Source organism: Gavia stellata, chromosome 27, assembly GCF_030936135.1.
Source record: "Gavia stellata isolate bGavSte3 chromosome 27, bGavSte3.hap2, whole genome shotgun sequence".
In the NCBI taxonomy this organism is placed as follows: Eukaryota; Metazoa; Chordata; class Aves; order Gaviiformes; family Gaviidae; genus Gavia; species Gavia stellata.
Genome location: NC_082620.1, coordinates 1,242,262 through 1,263,494, shown reverse-complemented (window position 1 = coordinate 1,263,494; position 21,233 = coordinate 1,242,262). Strand labels below are relative to the sequence as shown.

The 21,233-nt window shown below is 45.0% G+C and overlaps 1 protein-coding gene across 12 annotated transcripts in view; it reads right to left on the bottom strand.

The window, feature by feature from the left end:
* Window positions 1-21,233, bottom strand: part of EIF4G3 (eukaryotic translation initiation factor 4 gamma 3) — a 149,838-nt gene that overhangs the window by 23,079 nt on the left and 105,526 nt on the right. For 9 of the 12 annotated variants that reach the window (XM_059830114.1, XM_059830105.1, XM_059830103.1 and 6 more), the window contains 8 exons: window positions 15,105-15,193; window positions 12,942-13,191; window positions 10,203-10,336; window positions 8,881-9,006; window positions 3,598-3,768; window positions 2,412-2,609; window positions 1,548-1,694; window positions 1,015-1,251 (listed from right to left, as the gene is read on the bottom strand). In XM_059830114.1, the coding sequence (XP_059686097.1) occupies window positions 1,015-1,251; window positions 1,548-1,694; window positions 2,412-2,609; window positions 3,598-3,768; window positions 8,881-9,006; window positions 10,203-10,336; window positions 12,942-13,191; window positions 15,105-15,193 (1,352 nt within the window). Of the gene's footprint in view, window positions 1-1,014; window positions 1,252-1,547; window positions 1,695-2,411; window positions 2,610-3,597; window positions 3,769-7,671; window positions 7,783-8,880; window positions 9,007-10,202; window positions 10,337-12,941; window positions 13,192-15,104; window positions 15,194-21,233 lie in introns of all 12 variants that reach the window. The other 3 variants (XM_059830102.1, XM_059830104.1, XM_059830106.1) reach the window with 1 other exon arrangement.

The window sequence follows — 21,233 nt, the reverse complement described above, 5'->3', positions numbered from 1 at the left end:
ACCTCAGCTACTGCTTAGAAGTCAGACCCTGTTTTCTTCCCAAAGCAGGTGGAGAAATTTAATCCCCGCTTCTGGCACTTTCAAACCTGCATCAGTAACGCGCACGCTGTTGCATTAACAGCGTAGGGCATTTAGCCTGGGGGATTAGTGCTAAACTAGGCTGTTTTGGTCAACGCTCTGCAAAACAGTTTGGAAAACTGTTTCCCTGTAAGGATCAGGATTGATCCGCCGTGATCCCTGCAATCCAGCGTGCTGTAAGGGAACTCCCTTCCCCAAACAGCTGAAAACAATTAACTCATTTTGTTTCCAGAGTTGAGTCCGACTGATTTCTGGCAAAACCCTTGAATGCTTTTTCATCCCAAGCCTGGCTTTTGCAGAGGAGAAGCAGATTGTCTGTGCCAAGAGAAGCTCATCGAGTGCGTAATGCCCCGTGCTACATATACATTTGTTGGAAAGTCGGGCAGAGGATGCTGGAGCGCTGCAGTTGCAAAACAGCTGCTTCATTCCAGCATAGCTGGAGATGATGATGACACAGAATAAATGCATCCACCAAGGTTCAGGTGGGGCTTCAGGCCAGTTAATGAGCGTTTTTTTAGATTTAACGCCAACAATACATTCAGTGGTAGATTCTGTAGGTAATATAAGCCTTCAGTGGTAAAGAAACAACTCTAAATCTTAATGTTTTGGAAACTACAGAGAAGAGGTAAATTCTTTTTGGAAAAAGAAACCCATAGGATATGCTAAGCACTTTTAGACTGTGTGCTCGGATGACGGATTTGGAAGCAAGTAGCGACTGGAGAACACCGTTGAAAATGATACAGACTCTATTAGAAAGGGGCAGAGAGAAGGGAGCGAGGCCAGGACGTGATGAAACATCCACAGAAGAGCAGATGATTTCCTCATGCCGTACAGAAATTCCTGAAGAAATAATAAATCCTCAGATAAAAACACCCCACACCCACTTTTCCATCCCTGCCCTGAAAGCCTCATCTCTCACTCCTGGTCCTGCCCTACCTTTGCTTTTTCAAAGTCCAGGTCCTTGCCAATGGTAGTTAGCAGGCGGCAAAGGCACTCGAGGGACTCCTCATCGTGGTTTTTCAGCAGCTTTACCACGCAGTCATGCATGATAGCCTCCGTCAGCATTTTTAGTTTGAAAAGCTCGCCAATGAATTTTATATTCCCAATGGATCTCCGTCGGGCTTTGTCCTTGGCCTCTTCCAGCTCGTCATGGAGCCGCGTCTTCTCCTCTGGCTGTAAAACAGAAAAACAGCTCTAAAACAACATGTTCACAGAGCGCAGAACTCCTCTTCAAAAGATCCACTTTTACGTTTACAGCTGCTGTTGTCCCTGTTTACTCTTTTTCTCCTAAAAAACAAAAAGAGGCTGGTATAAACCCGCTCATCAAGGCAAGTATTTTTCATTGCACTCAGCCACAATGACAGAATGAAACTCTCAACTCCAAAATCCCCCCCAAATCGACTGCCATCTTCAAAAGAGATCATTTTCAGAGGGAGCTCTGAGAATTTATGGGCAAAAATACCACTTACAGTGGTAGCAGCTTCAAGTTCTTTCTGCTTCTTTTCAAAGACGTCGTCATCAGCCTTGTCCTTTTCAAATTCCTTCTGGCAGCGATTTAACAGCAACTTGCGGAAATTTACTGTGCTCCCAGGTTTGTCTGCCATGGGCACTTTCAGCTGTAGGAGAAGGAAGAAAAACATCAGCAGAAATACGGCTAAACTCTACATACGAGCGAGGTTTCCTATAAGCCATCCATTACGTTTTATTATGCGCTTCATATTCAGCAATGCAAGTTTGCAAGGCTGTGACAGTTAAGCACCACGACATGATTTCCAGCCGAGTTTTACATTTCACGCACTCAAAACTTGGCTGATACCACCTCTGCTCGGAGACAGATTACGTTCCCATTCACGGGATCCTTTAAAAAGACACACTGCTTAAAACCACTCTTGTTAGGTGCTAAAGACGCTAGAGCCGTGCTCCTTCGTTGCGTGTCATGAAGGATCAGGGGAAGAAGGGGGTTATTTTCTCCCAAATTCACCATCTGAAAACTAGCTGTCCGAAGCTTGGCTTGGCACCTTGGCCTCCCCTTTGAAACGAGAGAGGGAAATTAACTTCCCAAACATGACTCATTGCATCGTGTGACCAGGCAGAGCGAAGTGTCCTCAACTCCAAACACCACATCACTCCAAGCAAAGCCCTCTGCCTGCAGGCACGGCCAACGAATGTCGAAGAAGAAATCCGTCATGTAAATTACTTTTCTTTACGTTCAGAAACTAACATTTAACTCTGCCCTTGCCACGTTTGCATTCCTGCCAATCAGTTTATGGGGATAACCTGCAGAACATTCACCCGTGCAGAGGAATTTCCCATTTGACTGTGGCAGCTCTTACCGTTACAAGACATCTGCACATGTTGGCATACGCCACGGAGAAGCTCGGTTCATCGATAGCCTTCTCGAAGACCAGGTCGATGACTCCTTTCAGCCTCTCTTCTGTATCTACCGTCAGGTCTGTCACTTGCTTCATGAGCTGGTTGAACATCTGGGGCGTCAGCTTGTTCAAGATGCTTCGTACCTTGCGGAACAGCTCCTAAAGGACAGAAAAACTTTACGTTTAAGTACAAACGGAGCAGGTGGCTTTCAGGAATGAGCTGGGATTCATCTTAGAGGTGAATGGAGATGATGTCCTATAGGAACTTCTAGGAAGTTGAGTTACACAGACACACATTTGTGCACAGTCCAGCTCCAGTCCTAACTCAGCCACCGGCTACCAAAGACCAAAGCTGTGGCACAGCGTTTTTGGAAATGCCCAAATGCTTTTCTCAAGTGCAACAGAGGCACAAAGCCCATGCTGCCACCCAACCGCAATAGTCGTCTTGATATCAATTTAGCCATGAGATATAAATTAACAGGGAGTGCCTGCCTTCTCCCTCAACTAGAGGTAATCAACTTCTCCTATATTTACTTTAAGACTTTTTTTTTTCTCCCCCTATCCAGAATGATAATTAGGTCAACAACGCTGCCGTTAGCCCCGAGAACAGAATTCCAGTGTCCTTCAGGACTATCCCAACTTATCCTACAAATTACACGTTTGACCACCAGGGAAATACCTCCGCCCAGAGTGGCTGCCCCACGGAGGAGAGGAGGGGGAGAAGGACACAGAGAAAGCTTCAGAGACGGCGCTGTTGGGCTGGGCAGGACGAACTGACAGAGGAACCTCAGTCTTGCTGAGGTTCAGGGCAGAATCGTAGTCTAAAAGGGGATGAAAAGCAAGTTCTGTGCTGGAAGTTTGAGGTTGTTTGCTTTAGAATTGAGACAGAAATATTCTAGTAAAACACCAATAGAAAAACAATCCTGGAAGAGAGGTAGTAGGTTGTCTGGTGTTCCCTATTTAGACTCGCTTGATATACAGGATTGCCATTTAAACTCCAGGTCAAGAATAAACACATGAAAAAAAATAACCAAGGTAGGGGAGAGCTGTGATTCAAACTGGAATTCACTGCCCTTTTTCATGGCAAGTTACCATCCTCCTCCTGTTACAGACTGCTGTACTCAGAAGCACTTGCTAATGCTCTCACCTGGGTTTTGACATTTTCTGGGTCCTCGGTTTGGTTTTCTCTCTTCAGGCTTGGCTTCCAGGCGTTCTCTGCCTTCTTCAGGTGGACGTCCTCCTTCACACACACAGTGATGATCTTCCTGGGCTCTCTCCTCTGGCCTGGCTGAGATCTCCTCGGTCCAACATTCAACAACTAGGACAAAAACATTCCTTGTTATATCCCCTTTTAAACTCGCATCTCGATAAAACACTCCAGGGCGCACGCCAACACCCGCTGATGGCAACACCGACAATCAGCAACTCCTCCTAGGACTTTGAGGACCCTCTGCGACCCAACACACCGGTCCTGGTTGGTCAGAGGGAACATGAAGACACCAAACACATTTCTCTCGGGCAGCTTTTCCCGAAACACATATGGGACGACCACTGTCTACACGCATCGGCGATGCTCCGGACACTGCTTAAGGGCTGCAGAACTCAACCCAATTGACCAAAACGGCCTCTTGGAAGCCAGAAACTCATAACTGAGACATCGTAGCAAAGGTGGATTAAATTTAAGGATTTAAGGATTAAATCAGTCCTTACAGGTGTATTTCAAATGTGCCATCACAAGCAATTAGATAACGATAAAATCAGCAGCTCGGCCAAAAAAGTTAAGTTTTACTGGAGATTGCTTCAAACAGAGCCATTTTGAGACAGGAATTATTTAAAACACACTGAATGGAGCATCAGTGCTGCTTCTGCACTGTAGAAATATGGATCCTAAAAGATGTGGGTCAAACTCTTTGTAGTTTCACAGAAGAAAGGGAAATGCAGTACTTTGAAACAGCATCAAGCATTTCTCTGCAATCCTGTGTAACATGATGCTCTTCCAGGTCAAATCAGGTATGAAAACTGCTGAAACTGGGGAGTTTTTCATCAGCTGTGCAAGTGATAGGTCACAAGACACCCCCAAACTCCCTCTTCATCATCCGGGAGCTTCCGATTAAGGACTAAAGGTATCAAATGTTGTCGGGAGGTCATTCTTCCCCTACACTCTTTCATATTTCTGAACTCATTTATTAGAAATGTCCAACCTCAATGTAAAAATTAGCACAGCAACAAAACTCCATTACCAAACCCCGTTACTTTCCACAGAAGTAATTAATCTCTTCAGTGGGCAGTAGACAACCTCCACATGAACGATGGGCCGTTTAAAACATTTCCTTGTTCAACAAAGGGATTCAACGAGCATCAGAGAGGCAAAACCATCTCAGTTATTCAAACAGCTTCACTGAATACAGGAGGAAAAGTGCTGTTAGCTGGTGCCTCTCATGTCATACATCAGCCCCAGCCCATTTTTGCACTATTAAAAACCCAAAACCCTCCTTAAAGGCAGGAGCTTGTATCTGTGATTTGAACTGCTTGGCTTTGACGACATAAATATGTGCCGCCGATGAAAGGAAACAAACATAATCACCACCACTGCTGGAGTTCTCATTTGGGCTTCGTTATGTGATAACAGCAACAGAATAAGATGCTGTCAAAAGACAACGACCTCATGCCGCGACGCGCCTCGTACGCCGGGGCGATGTATGGTAGAGGGCCACGTGGTGCAGCATGTCAGCGTGCTGCCCCACCGCCTACGAAGACCTGCGTTAAACATCCCGCTGGCACGCACAGAAATAACCCATCAGACCAGTTCAAACTTTTTCGGGCGCACGCCATAATTGAAACGCAACTGTGTGAGTCGATCGCTCCCGAGAAATCAACAGTGGAACAAGACAGCGAGAACGGGGAGCCTTGACGATGCTTTTGCATGTTAGACGCCTTCCTAAAACAGTTGTCAATCCCTCGCTACGACCCCTCTCCATTCCCACCCACAGCCCTTGATCGACACTGGTACGACACAGCAGTCTGCTTCGCAGCCCTGTGTCGAGACATCCACCCCTGGTTTTATGCAATTTCGTACAACTTTGCCGCCCAGGTTCTAACCACGCTGCAGATGTACGGCCGTGGAAAGAAGAAACTTCCCTCCAGCTGAAAAACCAGACAATAACGCAACAGAAAACCGACCAGTTTCAGCCACACGCACCAGACCTCATCACACACCTCTTTGCCCACGGAAAGCTTGGTAACCAGAGCCAGACTGGCAGCGTGCCCTGAAAATCCAAATGTTTGGGCTCATTTCTCCCAGGAACACGGGCAAAGCCAACGAGAGGGAACCTGCGGCCGCCCCGTCCATCTTGTGCAGAGGCAGCTCTGGTCTGAAGGACCCTCCAACCACAGCCGGGCCGTAACATGCGAGGAGGGAGCCACAGAGGCACGCGCTTCGTCGGGCACGGGTCCACGCAAAGCTGAAACATTGGCTTTTAGAGCAAAGGCACCTCCCTGAAGGATATGACTATTTCCCTTGCAAAACTGATGAACGCAAGGACCACTTGTGCATCTCCTGAATATCAGCATGTAACATGTCACAGCCTCCTCAAATCTGGCTGCCTTCGAGACCAGACCTTTAAGTGCATTAATAGAACAAAGGCTTTCTTTTTGTATTTTTTTAAATATCTGTGAATAAACTTGGTTCAAACTGTTTGATTAGGTTTTAAGAGCAGTGAACAGAAGCCTCCTTTGAACATGTAGTGAAATAATATACAGATCAAACTTTTAACAGAAAAAATCTGGGGTTTTTTGGTTCCAAATTTACAAAGCAGCAAGTTAAAGAGGAGCTTGAGCTCATGCCTGGCCTCCTTTTGTAACCCTGTCCAAGTAAATAATAACGGTTCTGTAGCACCTGCGATTACAGCGCTACAGCTTGCACTGAAATAATATTTTCCACCAAAGGCACGGAGAAGTGCTTACCAGATGTTACTACATTAATCTGAAGTACCCGCGTTCTGGATGAAGAGGGGAAAAAAAGGAAAGGAGAAAGAAACAGGGACAAGCCTTCCGCGGAGGAGCCGAAAACTCACAGTAACACAGCACGACCTGGTGCTCTCCCTCACGGTCCGCTTCTGCTCTTAGGACACAAGTCATGGTAACGCATTAAAAAAAAATCCAAGAAATTAAAGAACTGCTTCTCTCCCTCTACAATAGGCTTCAAATGCAGAAGGTGAAATTGAGCTTAGATGCTAGGAGCGACTCGTGCCTTCCAGGGAAGCACAAGAATCGAGGCGACTTGAGTTTCCACCTCAGGAAGGATAAAAGCAGACACATCCCGCCTTGGCACGCGGGTACGGACCGGTCCTCTCCAACCCTATTTCTCTGTGTTTGCATCTCGTTACGTGCTGGACTCATCTAACTTCTTGTCTACATCAAGGAGCGTTTATTAGCTGTATTTTGTGCCTGCGTAATTACACCCCTTGTGTTGTTTGATGCGACATTTGTTAGTTCTAAAAACAGTCACACAACACGTTTAAGCGAAAAGAAGGAAATAAAGACAAAAGCCAAGGAAGCAAAACAAAAGATTCTCAACGTGCCGAAAGCTTGTTAGCGCTGAGCTGCTTGACATTATTTCGAGGGCAAGGAATAGGCAGTGGGGTTTAATGGTTTATGGGCATGGCCTGTGCAGAGGTGGAATGACCGAGCGGACAGACAGCGTACACGCAGATTTTTGCCATGCTTTACGAGAAGATAACGTCTGATTTTGCTCGGGGCTGAAAACCCTCTCACATCCTATAACCGCCGACATCACAGGACAGCAGGGCTTGTTAAATAACGTTACTTTCCAACCCTCCTCCAGAAAAAATGCAAAGAAAGGCTCTACTCTGTAAAGGCGCAAATGTAAGATGTATGTTATGTGCTGAATGCTCCAAATGAACGGGGTAAGCGGGACTTACCTTTTCTCCCCCTTTCCACAGGTCTGCAAAGTGCAGACCCCTCGCGGATCCCGCTCAGGCCAACGTCCCAGCATGCCCTCAGCTGGTGATGTCCCACCCACCACTGAAGACTGCCTAGAGGGGTACAATGCAAGTCTTGTTTCGTTTTTTTTTTAAACACTGTTGCACCTTTTTGTAAAGTTTTCTGTCAGTCGTTCTTTATCAACAGTGGGCGTTAGGGAAAAAGACAACTCTACAAAAAGGTGCAAAGATTGGGGGGGAGAGGGGGAGATTTGGCTTACCCCTATCGGCAGGTTCCTCAATGGTGGGTGAGGCGAGACCAAGAGAGGGCATGCTGGGGAACCGCACCGAGCCAGGGACGGCAATCCAGGGTTGCTCTGCACTTTGCAGGCCTGCGGAAAGAGAAAGAGCGACAGGGACGTTACCAAGACGCTGAGAGGCTCGGGACATTCAGCGCATGGAAGGACAGAAGACGCCGGAGTACCACCTGCAAGTCCTAAATATCGGAAGCGATGTTGACCCCAAACAGCATTGAGGTTTCGGGACCGGGTTGTGCTCCGAGCGACACCGAAGCTACTCCAAGACACGGACACGCACCCCAGAACCGAGGCACCGGCCACGAGGCTGCTCTCAAACCAGAAATATTACATCAACTCAAAATCGCCGGGCTTGACTGTGAGCCTCCTGGAAATCTGCACGCTTGGAAGTCAAGGTTATTGAGTGACCTCTTCTGACACCAGCAGTTCCGAAAGATAAATGATGGCTATGTCATTAGATATATCTAGATGGATACATTGGATGTATCTTAACAGATGGATCAAAAATAAATGATTGCACCCAATGGAGGCAGCCGCCGTCCTCCAGCTGCAGCTGACTGGGCGGCACCATGCTGGGGGGCACCTACACCCCAAGAAAAAGATACTGCAAGGCAAGAAGGCAGAATTCAGAGAGGGATTTCAGAGTTTGGGCAAAGCCAGACACAGGGAAAAGAAGAGAAAGTGAAAGAAAAGCAGAGGAAAAGGCAGGAAAACAAGGAGTGAAGTGACCAAAGCAAAGCAACGTGTGGAAGCACAGAGAAAGCAAGAACATACACAGGCGCTGTGTATATTCCTTTTTTTTGGTTAGTAAAATGTATTTGCTCTACTGGCATGTTTTATAAAACAGACCCCTATGATGACACACACTGACACCGGGTTGGTATGAGAAACGTGCGTTTACACATGTCCTCAGCGTGGAAACACGTTTCCACACCTCTCGCGCGGGAATTGGGGAAGGAGATCAAATCCATTTAAGACGAATACGTACCCGTTAAAAACATCCGCAACGTTTTTCTAATTTGCCTAAATTTTGACAGCCAAGAAAACATCACCCTTGCATTCATCCTGACAAAACCAGAACCACCGGAGCATCGGAAGAGGCCCGAAAGTGTGAGGATGGACTTCATCGGTGTTAGGGCCAGTTTTTAAATTAACAAGTTGGGGTAAACTCACACTTCCAGATACGTTTCTTCCACCGGAGGTTTGCCTCCCAAAATCAGCAAAGGCTGGCGTGAAGTCTGGTCCTCGAGGCAGTATCCGAGGGTCCAGAGTTCTCAGTGGCAATTTTGGCTGATTGACCTGCATCGTGGAGCAGAACAAACAAGCAGGATCTGTTCAGCGGGTGCTGCAGCTACCAAAGTTCACGCAAGTCTACAGACAACCTCTGCTAAACCGTAACAGTCATGTTTAATATCCAAATTAATGCTTTCAACAAACTGTGCAAGTTTTATGCATCCACACTTACACTAAAAATAAGCATTTAATTTAAAATATGGCTTCTGCAGGTGACTGTTGAGGAAATAGGTGGAGTTCAGAAACATTTCAAGGCTGAGCATGACTTATGGAGGATAAAATTCTGGCGACACGGGCCCGTCTTCTGCAAAATTAATGTGATAGTCTTGGTTCAGGATCACAAAACTGCCACCTTCCCTCAAACAAATGCCTTTTGTGTTAACAAGACAGATGGCCGACCGAGCAAAGGAAGCTCAAAAGCAGACAGAGCAGCGAGAAGCAATCACGGAAAACTAGTAGGTGGATGAAATCATTTTGGGAACAAAGCTGCGTTTTACAATTTGTCTGGGTATGAAATTCAGAGTGGAAATGTTTCTGCACATGAGAATCACCTATATCCTGAACTGTGCTTGAATCTTAAGAGCGAGTCTGTGGCGGTTACATGAAAATCAACGAACTCCATAGTTCTAACTGAGATGAGAATAAGGTCTTGGTGTCAGCACTTCAGAAATAACAAGGATTTCAATAAGCGCAGACATACAGCAGAGAAAATCACACCTGTAATAAAGCTGGATAGAAATCACAAAACTTCTTGAGAGTCAGGGTTTTAAAGATCTTTTATTAGATCAGCTCATAAATACTGACACAACTGTTTCAGACCAAAAAAAGGGCTTGCCCAAAAGCTTGCCTATGCTTTCTAACTGTAGAATTGATCTAATAAAAGACACTGTCTCTCTGTTCAGTCTTGCTTTGCTTATATCCTTGGGTCCTCATGGCTATATAATTTTAAATTTTAATAACAACCCAGTATAACTTAATCCAGATAGAGATAATTAAAAATGCTTCAGTTTTTAAATCATCTGTGCACATTCACTAGGCAGCAACGCCTTTATTTGAAGAATTTTATGATGTGCTATCAGCCAAATATTTCCCCTTCCTGACAATTCTGCATTGAGACGGTCAAGGAATAAAGCATGCATTAGGAATCTTTATTTATATTTAAAAAAATCTGCACGCACCTGTTTTATCGGCTCTCCTCTCACCTTGTCGAGAACCACATCGCTTATAGGAGGCAGCCCCTCCGGCTTTTGGATACAGGCAGGCATGAACTGGAAATCCAGTAAGAATTCCCGGTCGTACTGCTTCTTCCCCTCCGGGTCCAGGGGCTTCCACTGCTCTATAAGGAGAGAAGGTGCCTGAGATTCGTAGGTAACAAAAACCCCGCTCTCCGAGACGCGTTTCGGGTAAATCCAAAGGGAAGAGATTGCTACAGCTGCTTGGGAAATTTTAATTTAACTTTATTCTAATTTTGAAGGCAGCAAGGAGAGGAATACACATTGCATTGAAGGAACATAAACAATGGAGAGCATATAGCCAACTCCAGCAGCAGCCACACACGGAACTAATCACTAATTCCAGTTTTAACCCACGTCATCTCATTTGAACTCTGACTTTCACTCCCTCGTGTAACACGACAAAACGGGGACGATTCCCAGTTTCTGGGTGAAAATGCAAAAGTTAAAGCCGCCGGTTTTGCGTAACACAGAGCAATAAATGCAGAGCTGAGGAGAGGAGAGCACCGCACAGAACAAAAAGATCCTTTGAAAATGTGAAAACACCAAGTCTTTAACAACCCATGCTGGAGATAACGGTGGGAACCAGAAGAAAACACACAACCACAGGCCACGCTCTAAAAATTACAACTTTTCACCCATTTTTTCAGAGGGCTTTCTGGGCAGGAGAACTGCGGTGTAGAGGACCTTGCCTGATGCAAATCAAAATATAAACTTACAGCCATTTCAGCGCAAGGGAAATGAGCATCTGGTAGCCTAGAGACAGGATTTTCTTTGCTGGCCGCGCGGTTTGTTTGAAGTTAGAAGAGAAAACACGGACTTGCTCAGCAGCCAGGTTGACTAGTCAGGCCCCTAAGCGGGCGGCACGTTTTTATCTGAAGGAAAACATCTGTACGAGATGCCGCCTTTGTATTTCACTGATGTCAAATGGCGTTGCTTTGCATTTATCCGGCCGTTCAGGTCTGCTGCTAAGGTTTTCTATTATTTCTTTATTTTAGTCCCTGATCACCGGCTTTAGGTCTCCGGGTTCGCACCATCCCCATCCCTGCTGAGACCATGACCAGGAACTTATTTCAAGTGATGGGTTTTAATAACTGGGAATGAAAATACACAAAAGTAATTACATTTTTTAGCAGTTTAACTCTGGGCAGTTTTATTTCTACAGAGCTTTGGGATAAAAGGGTGCAGAAAATTATTTGGCTGGCTAGCTGTGTCCCAGCCAGAATTCCCAGCCAGCTGCCTATCCACTGTGCCACACCACCCTCCATTTATCATGGAAAAGTACCGACAGCAACAAGAAACAGTTTATATGTTCAGTTTCCTTCTCCTGGAAGGATCTTAACAAGCTGTTTTAACGTGAAAAGCAGCTGGGCAGCATCACAGGCAGGCTTTCTGGATCCCCAACGAGGGGAGAGACTGGGATGTAACACACAATTCCTCCTGTGGTCGACCAAAAGGCAAAAATCCCCCTTTTTAGACAGGGTAGAGCTGAAATCGAGGATTATTGCACCAAGTGCCCAGGTCTGCTTTGCTGCAGACAAGTCCAATGCGCATTGTTTTCCAAGGGATCGATCCAACCCCTCCAGCTGAGCAAACGGACGTCCAGCCCTGACGGGGATCGGTCTGACTGCATCGAGTGTTTCAGAGATGGCTGATGAGTTATGGATTAACTTCAAGAGGTGCTTAACTAATGAACGGGTAAGCTATCATAGGTGTGTGGTAAATGATCAAGAGGCCTCTACGTTTTCTCCTAACAATACGATACTACCAAATTAATAAAAGAAAAGCAACTCAGGTCTTTGTCAGAACAAAGCAGCGCTGAAATAATAACAGCAGTGTAATCACTGAATGGTGGTGCTCCTTCCCGATCCCTTGTCCAGGCTCTCACGGTCCTTCCTTATTTTGTTTTATACTCTTTAATTTCTAAGCTCTTAAGAAAATGACTAATGTATTACCTGAGTAAGAAATGGCTTAAAAATTGGCAGCAGCCAAGAAATAAGTCGGTCTCAAGGTGAATAATAGAGGTTCAGGTCTACAAATTAAATATCTTAATAAATAACAAAACCACCCCTTAGGTAGACTACATCCAGTGCTAACCAGCAATGAAAGGACCGTATCCCGTGAGCCCACACTTGAATTACCAAAAGAACTGCACGCTCACAGTTCAATAGCAGAGCCTGGATTGAAAGCCACATACTGTTTCTTTTCTTTTCCTTACTCTTCTAGAAATCTAAAGATCTATGCAACTGTTTAGCCAGGAAATTAAATTTATATAAACAGACGCTCTCATATTTAGTACCCAATCAGAACCTTCAAATCTCTTATTTAAAAAGTATGTCTGCTTATATGGAATTTCTTGGATCGTTCTCAGCTGTTGATCACACAGCAACCAATGCGCTGCCATTCCCACTGTGCTGCAGCCAACATCCACATGTGCAGTAAATTGAAGGAATCAGGGATTTTCTCTTCTCTTCATTACCACCAGCAAGAGAAAAAACAATTTTCCTCTTGTGCTCGCCCAGAAGGTCTCTCTGAACCTGTTGGTTAGCGGATCCCAGTGGGGCTGGACACGGTGAAACGCTGTACCCCGTTCCAGCCCCGCTGGAAACACCCTTCCTTCCGCGGGGAGGGTGCACGGGGTGTTGGAAGCCCTTAAAGGAGGGAGGCAGAAAATCAAATGAGCGTGCAAGGGTCTGAAACAGGATTTACCTGGTTTATACTGGTACACTGGCCCTTCGCTGGAGCTCTCTGTGAAGCCTGAGTTTGCATCGGTTCCTTCTCCCTCTGAAACGCTCTCAGCACCGTTCCGCACAGGTTCTGCTTCCTGCTCTCCGTTTTCTTCCACAGGTTTCGCTTTTTTAAGTTCAGAGGGGTCTCTCTCCAGTTGAAACCCATGGCTCATTTTCTCCTGTTCAGATTCAAGTACTTTGTCCCCTGAAAGTTCCTCTTCTACTTTAGGCTGAAGCACAGATGGAAACACAGAGGTTCCGTTAAAAACAACCTGCCAAAATTCAAAGCACGCGAAATGGCTCTTCATTTATTCGTACGGCATTTTTACGCGTAACAGGAATACATATGCATCTCAAACAGTGATACGGAGATGTGGAACAACACACAGAAGAAGCAGATGATTTATCGGTTCATACCCGGAGATAACCCACCGGTAATTAACAGTGCAACCGGAAAGACTTAGTGTTGCCCGTCTACTGGGATCAGATGGAAGGAACGGTTAAGCCTTATTGCACGACAGCCATGAGCAATCCCAGCCTAGAAAGACAACTTCGCTTTTCCCCTCTCCCGCAGCTCACCGGCTACTTTAAAGGGCACATCGTGCTCGTTTTGGGGGGGGGATCCTTCCTTTAAACGGACGCTTCCTGCTGCTAATTGGAGCAGATCCCAATAAAGAAGGTAACGTGACATACAGCCACAACTTCAGCATCTCGATTTCAGGAAAACACTTTTAGTAGTATCCCTGGCTGTTAATTTTAGAGCTCTCCAAGGACACAGCCTTATTCTGCATTCAGACAGAGGAGGCGTCAGGAACGCGCTTCTCCTGGGAGAAAGCCCAACACCTCTAAAAGCATTAAAACAAAAGAAAGACTTAATCGAGGATGCTCCGGAAGAGGCTCTCGACCCTTTTGCCTTCCTACCTGAGGGCACCACATCCTAAAATGATTTTTGCCAATTTTTCAAGGGAATACTCTGAAAAATTAGCATTGGTGAAAACACCATGTGGTCCAGGACACAAGACTCTTCCAATAAATGATGAAGAAAGCGTACAGAGAGCGTAAACTTGCTGGCGCAGCCCCAGCGACATCCTTCGCTCCCTGGCTTGAAAACGAGCACAGGGATGCTTTTAATTTCCTTGGATTACCCAATCATCAGGTTTTCCATTGCGCACAGATGAGCTGTCGCAGCGTGATACCTTGCACGTGAGCATTTCAAGCACCTATTCCCCCACAAACAGAGGGGAGAGCGCCTCTATACCTTTCATAAAGCATAAATGAGCCTATCTGCTGCTTCAGGGGAGAAACCACAAACGCTTGCTTATACAAAGGATGAAGAACCGTCCACCTGCCTCAAGATTTACTCTGCAACAACATGCTTTTAGAGCGGAAAGGTTCACCGATGTTTGTGGTAAGGGAAAGTTGTGAAGGAAATAGCAGATGAATAATAACCAAAGAAAAATTTGGAGTGAAGAAGCAATGCTTCTCTGTGTCACATCTGGCCGACATCAGTGTTTATATATGCACAGGGCAGTCTGAATTTTTACATTTTTACTCTTAACCCCTCTGTCATCTAATCTACCTCAAATTTTACCCAGGATATTAAACAAAGAGGTTCCTCCTGCAACATCCCTACCAGAACGGCAGCAAGGGAGATTTTCGTTACTCATCTAATTACTGTCGAGGTGGTTTTGCCTGAAAACGTCAACGTTTTCCTTTCCCAGCTTCTCCATCAGGTGTTCATCAGCAAAACTAACCTTCCGCCGTGACATCACAATGATATCACTACGCAGCAGGAGAACCTGCCAAACGTCACCATAGTGACCGCGGGGACACAAAACGGGGCAGTGCTAAGGGATTCAAACCCACTTTTATCTCATCCTTCACTGGAAGGACAGCCGTTACATGTTCTTGAACGTTGGGGGTTGTTAAATCAAGCAAGAACGAAGAAAGCTTGAAGAGCTTCAACAGCGAACAGACTAAAACCAGTTACCTAAAGGATGCTGGGGAGTATCACAGTTTCCCCCAAAAAAGTCTGCCCCGGATCCTTTCGAGACAACTAGGAAGCAACGTGTCTAATATACAGTTTAAAGAGAGCAACATCATCATTAAATTTGGATAAAGGAAGACTGTGGTTCCCTCTTACCTCCGTTTCTGCCTCTGTCACCTCCTCAGTGGCCTGGGTCCGGTCTTTTGGTTTTTTCCACGTCTTTGGTGCAGTTACAGCTGTTTGGGCTGCAATGTAAGCGTACATCTATTACAACACTAAATTATACGGAGCGAATTTGGCCACAAGTGATGCGCTTCCCTCTCGCGCGCTGGTTTTACATACAGGAAAATGAAGCAGTCGCAGCTTTGCGGAGGATTCGGCTTGATATAACCCCTTTTTGTTTCAATGCGGGAATAACAAAATCATTAGTGTGACATTAAAACACGGTAATTGTTTTACAAGTTGCTCATTCAAGCTTGAAAAGGTACTTGTGATAGCAAGGAGTTTATTACCAACAGTATAAGGATCGTGCAGGGCAAAAGAAAACCTTCAGAAACTGAGGATTTTTTGAAAGATCAAGTATAGGCTAGGAGCGAAGGTTGCTCTCAACATATTTTTCTCAAGGAATATTATAAGAATTAACCATCATCTGGTCCATAACCATAAACAGGCCAAAAACTCCAGTATCCCACCCAAAAGGACAACTCCTTCAATCCTGCAGCACTACTGGCTCTCCTGAGCTGGATTTATATCTCAATTTAAAAGCAGGTTAACAACTCCACCATTCATTAATTTCCCTCGTCAACCGATTCAAAGAAACCACCATATAATATTTCTAAGATCAGCAGTGATTTACTCTAATCACTTTTTTTTTCCCCCCCTGAAGGGTAAAAGAAACCACACAATATATTAAGGAGACAAACCCATTACTCCAATATGCTCGTAATTTGTTGCAAGTGCTACCAGCTTAAATTCTGATACGAGGCACATATGCATATTTAACACAGAGCCTAAACAGAATTGATTTAGTGATTGAAGTTTACTGCAAACAGATTTCCAGCTCGACCCTTTGGTTCCTAGCAGATACTGTGGAAAAACACAGCGTGCACTTATTTTATCACAATAAAATACAGCTTTGAAAGGCTCTTCAACTAGGGATAAATGAGAAGAGTGTTAATAATGGCCTACTTTGTTCCTGTGGGCAAAGAAGAAACTGGATTTGCTAGGTTCCCACTGCCCCAAAAGATACGTACGAGCCTCAGCGGCTTCTGAACAGCGTTTCGCTGTTTGGAGGGCGACTATGGGCTTGCAGGAACGCTGCGGGCTGTGGAAATCACTACAGTCAGCACGCTGGCCCCAACCCAAAGCGCAACAGGAGCTATCGTCGCTGATAAAAGGTTTTTATCTTCATGCTAAACACTACAAAAGCAAAGGTTAATAAAAAAACAAGAAGCCTAATTCAAACATCATCTGGTCGTTCACAGAACTGATGGTTCATGGAGGAACTGGAAAAATCATCCAGGTCTCCCAAACTCCGAGTCCCGCACGCCCCATCCATCTCAGCACCCTACGGAGAAGCTTTAAGCTTTAAGAGCAGGGCAGAGCCCCAGCAGTAACCCTGAATTTCCTGGGGCTCAAAGGAGAGTAGAGAAACAGCCAAGCAGGCACGGATTGCAACATGGCTTTGCCTTACGCAGCCGGGGATTAGCTTTTATTACCGCTAACAGAAGTTCACTGTACCCTCGCAAGAACAGCCGAGTTATTCTCATCGTCTTGGGGTGAAATGGGGGTTGGGTAAGGACCAGGTGTCCACGCAGGTGGTAATTCCTGTGATTTAGCAAAGCGTGGACCTAAGCGAAGCTCCACAGTTCCCTCCACCACGAAATCTGCTAAAATTGAGTGAAAATTTAGTGGTTTTCGAAAGTCAGCCCGCTATTTTAAGGCTGGACATCAAGTCCTACTGCCACGATACAATGCCTTCTTGTTTGGTGATGCCACTTCCATGTTTTTGGGGGATTTCTTCAAGGAGGGGGGTCACGTCTGCATAGTAATGACCTAAATACTGCCATAGCCAAGTAATTTAATTGATTAACCCCGAAGTTTTTAATTTGACAGAATTTCACTTCACTCAAGCCCAAACTACACTATGGAAAACATCCACGGTGTAAAATAACGTTTCATTTTTAAACACACAGAAATAAACTCCGGGTCACGGATTTGGGGTTGGCAAAGGTTTTGGGGCGTTTCCTTCCTCAGCTGTCAGGATGTTAACATTATTGCTTCTCAATAATACATTTTTTTCACCTTTTTTTGGCAAAAGAAAGCTATATAAAGGATGCAATCCTGCCGTGCCTCCCGAACGAGTCTCACAGCTTTTGCCTTGTTTTAATCGTGCAGATCCTTTTCCTGCGCTGGGGCTTCCCTGCATGAGGATGCTTGGCCCGACACTTGCCTTTAATCCCAAGACGCGGCAGCAGCCTTCGCTTGGCCCTGTAGTTTTGCAGCCTGTAACTCCGTACTAACACCCGACCGTATTTCAGAGCTGACTGGGGTACGCCGGCGAGATCTCCAGAGACGTTGCTCAATTTTTCCCCTCTTAAAATAGCAGACATCAGATTTTTTTCTGTTTGAGTTCTCATTTCTGCTACAGGAACTGACTCAATAGGAGAATTTATGCTAATGGATGCTGAGGAAATTAAAGTGAGTTTAGGTGCCAACCCTCCCACACCCAAAACCCGACCAGGACAACGGCGCTATCTGGTGCTATCTGACAATCGAGTTTCAGCTGCGAGGCACTCCGCAAGCCGTAGGGAAACCAAAATGTAACATGTGTAGTCTGGCTCTCGGCAAGAGAGGTCTCTGGACACTCTGGTCTTCCTCTCAATTTTCCTGTGCCTCCAAATTAAGCATTTTGCATGCACACCAATAACGCAATTCGTTCTCAAATGAAGTTCATTTTTGCCTGCATTGATACATTTCCAGATCTTGTTTTCAGCCCGCTTTGACGTTTTAGGCGGTAGTTTCTTTCTCTTGGAGAAGGGGCACCAGCAGACCCTGTGTACTGCTGCCTAAGCAGCCCTGAGAGCTCTGTTTATTGCTGCTTACGAAAACCAGAGAGGTAACAGGAATGAAAACACTGATCTACATTAGCAGTCGTATCTCATCTTTATGTCCTTACTAAGTATTACCTATTTTATTACGTCTGCTCTTTTCATTCTTTAAGATATTCCCCTTTTCTTTTATAATTTGAATTGTAACACAAGCACAATTCCATCGCAAAACTCAACCTAATTAAATCCTCTAGCTGCTGTAGGGCTGGAAAGAGTAACAAACCCCTTATTTCCAGACTATCCTGGACATCACTACTGGTGATAACATCACCGCTGGAGAAATCTGCCCAGCAGACCCTACACTACACCTCAACCCATTTCTCCAGCGACATCATGTTCTTCAGCGGAACATCCTTCTGCAGGAGACACCCACCCCAGCAAGTCCACAACCCATCAAGCGAGACAGAGAAGGCAGTCTCCTCTCTGATGTGGGTGCCAACTGCTAAGCATAAATTAATTCCAGCTCTTATATTTTTATTTTGTAGCCTATGTGCCATTAAAAACCAAAGCAAAGACTCACCACCGCCTTACAGCTCATGGGAAAGAAAATATATTCCAGTGGGCTATGGCAGCAAATCAAGAAAAAGGCGATACCTGATTTATGTTTCCAGCTCTCCGGCTTTGGGTGCTGGAGATATTTCTCCAAGATATTTCCAACTACTGCCCCAAGTTGCTTGTTACAGCCTGCACAGCTAAGAAACCCAGGGACTTGCAGTCAGTTGGGCTACTTTATATTGAAATAAGTCTCATAAATCAGCTCTGCAAGAAACAGCCCTTTGAATTCAATGCGTATTAAGCTCTTTTGGCTTCCTATGTTCCTAGGAGTTCTGCCTGGGACAGACATCAATCTCTTATTTCCCTCTTTGCTTCTTGTAATAGCCATGCTAGAAAGATTACATCAAAGGCAGGCATTCAGAGCATGTCCTAAAGGCTTCAAGTCTCTGGTAGCACCTTCTTTAGAAATTCCACTCCACCAACAAAATTTTTCCTGTTTTGTTCCCCAAGAAGTGCTGGTCCCTCACTGCAGCCGGCAAAGCTACTAGAGAAAAAACAGAATTTAGTAACAAAAGCAACTGCGTGTCGCTGATGACTTCTTTTAACTGGAGTAATGTTTTTAGTAAGAATCGCAGGCTGAGCGCCGAGTTCCTCTCTTGATAGTATCTGTATTTTCTTTCCTTGTAATGAAGATGAGTAGGAATTAATTATTTTAAAAGCTGCGCGCTCCTGCCCTTTGCAGATAACAGCTCTGCCCATCCTGAAAACCTCAAGATAATAGTTCCTGAGCTGGCAGGAGCGAGATCTGCTGCCTGCACCCTCGCAATAGGGTGAACGTGTCTCCTCTAACCCCACATTTTGGCAAATGCTCAGAAGCAAAACACAGTCAGCAGCAAGAAACCATACATCCAGGTACAACACCCTGCCTGCAGGATAAACAAAAAATGCAGTTCTCAGTGGTTTAACGCTCTGAAACCCAGCAAATCTTCCCCGTTTCATAGGGGATAATAAGCAAGACCAATGATGCTGATGAGCAGGCTACGGATGAACTGGCTACTATCAGATATTAAGACTGAACCACTAACATCGCTACCTTCATTAAGCGGGCTAATCCAACTTAAGATATTAAGAGCAGACAGAATATAGTATAAAATAAAAAGGAAAACCAAGCATGCTACGATTTCTGCGAAATAAGAAGAGTACAACACAGGTGCTCCTGTAGACATCCTCTGACCTTGGAAATCTGGTGGAAACCTAGTGCCAGCGGAAAAGAAAGAGGAAGGTTCCCCTGGATCCCAAAAGGGTCAGCTCTGCTCAGCTCCGGTCTCTGCTCAGCTCCGGTCTCTTCTTGCAAAAACTGAAAAACTCATTTTCTTGAGCTGTAAAAAAGAACTGCTGGATAATAAAGATGCTTAAGGGAAAGCCTCTGTGGTCTGAACATCCTTGTTTCTCTCTCTAGACAGAGTTTGATGGAGCAAAACCTGAAAGTATTGTTTCTCTGACTGTTAGATAGAAGGTGTATTCTGTAAAGCGCTCGAGGAACAAGCAAGTAATTCCATTCATCCCTGAAAAGCTGTCGCCTCCATCGCAAAACACGGGATACACCTGCAAGTCTCAGCAGTACGGCCCCGCCACGTCAGGGAGGAGGTGGATTAACGTCTCATTCAGAAACCCCCACATTTTTAGGCAGGCCAGATTATAACTATGAAAAGGACACTCAGGAGTAAGTGCTGCAGCAATTAGATTATGCTTAGAGGTCTTGGGTCTGAGTAGTCTCCCAGTCAAATCAGATCAGCTACGATTAAAGGGAATAAAGTGGTAAGATTTGTGGGCAACCCAACTGCTCTGTAATAGGTGCATACTTCTGCTGAAAACCTCAGAGAAACATTGCTAAAAGTCACAGAGCTCATGCTTACCACCACGTGTTTGAGAAGTTTCCCTTATCCCAGTTTCTATCGTATCTCCAGAGATCATAAAAAAAGACTCTTGGCCTTTAGTCCAAGAAAAAAATATAATACAACAGCCATTTCTCCTTGCTCCTGAAGTTCAGCATCTGTATTTTCCAGCGTATGGCAGAGACATGCAAATCCTCGTTCAGCCTAGACCCACGCCTGAATCAGCAGTCACCTTCAGATTACATTATTTACATCTCTCTTCCTCTCTCCAAGGAAGAATTGGAAAATTATTGCTCAAAAAAAGGTTGGCAGAGAAATGCAATACAGTTATACATTGTTAAAGAAGGGGTAAAGCACAAAAAAATGACTGGGAGAGTGTTTTGCTTTCCTTGAAGTACTGAGCTTTTAACAGTCATCAGAGTTTCAAGTGATCTTTTACGTGACTTGAGAAATATTTATTTCGCTGTTGCCAAAGCCAATGCATTGGCTAATGTGTCCTGTCTAGCCTAATGACATTAGAGCATTAAAATTAATCTTCTGCATAATTAAAAGCCCAAAAATGCTCTAAGTAATTTTTTTTTTAATTTAAACTACAGGACATTACAAAGCAAGCAATAACATTGCAAGCTGGAACCTGGCTGTGTAAAACCTTATTTACAGAAAGAGTCCCATTTCTCTACTTTGTAAGGAAATTAATTTGGGTTATGAAGTAGCTCAGAGAGAAAGAACAACAAGTGCCAGAGCTGTGAAATGACCCGAGTAAAATAAAAATAGAAAAAGATTAA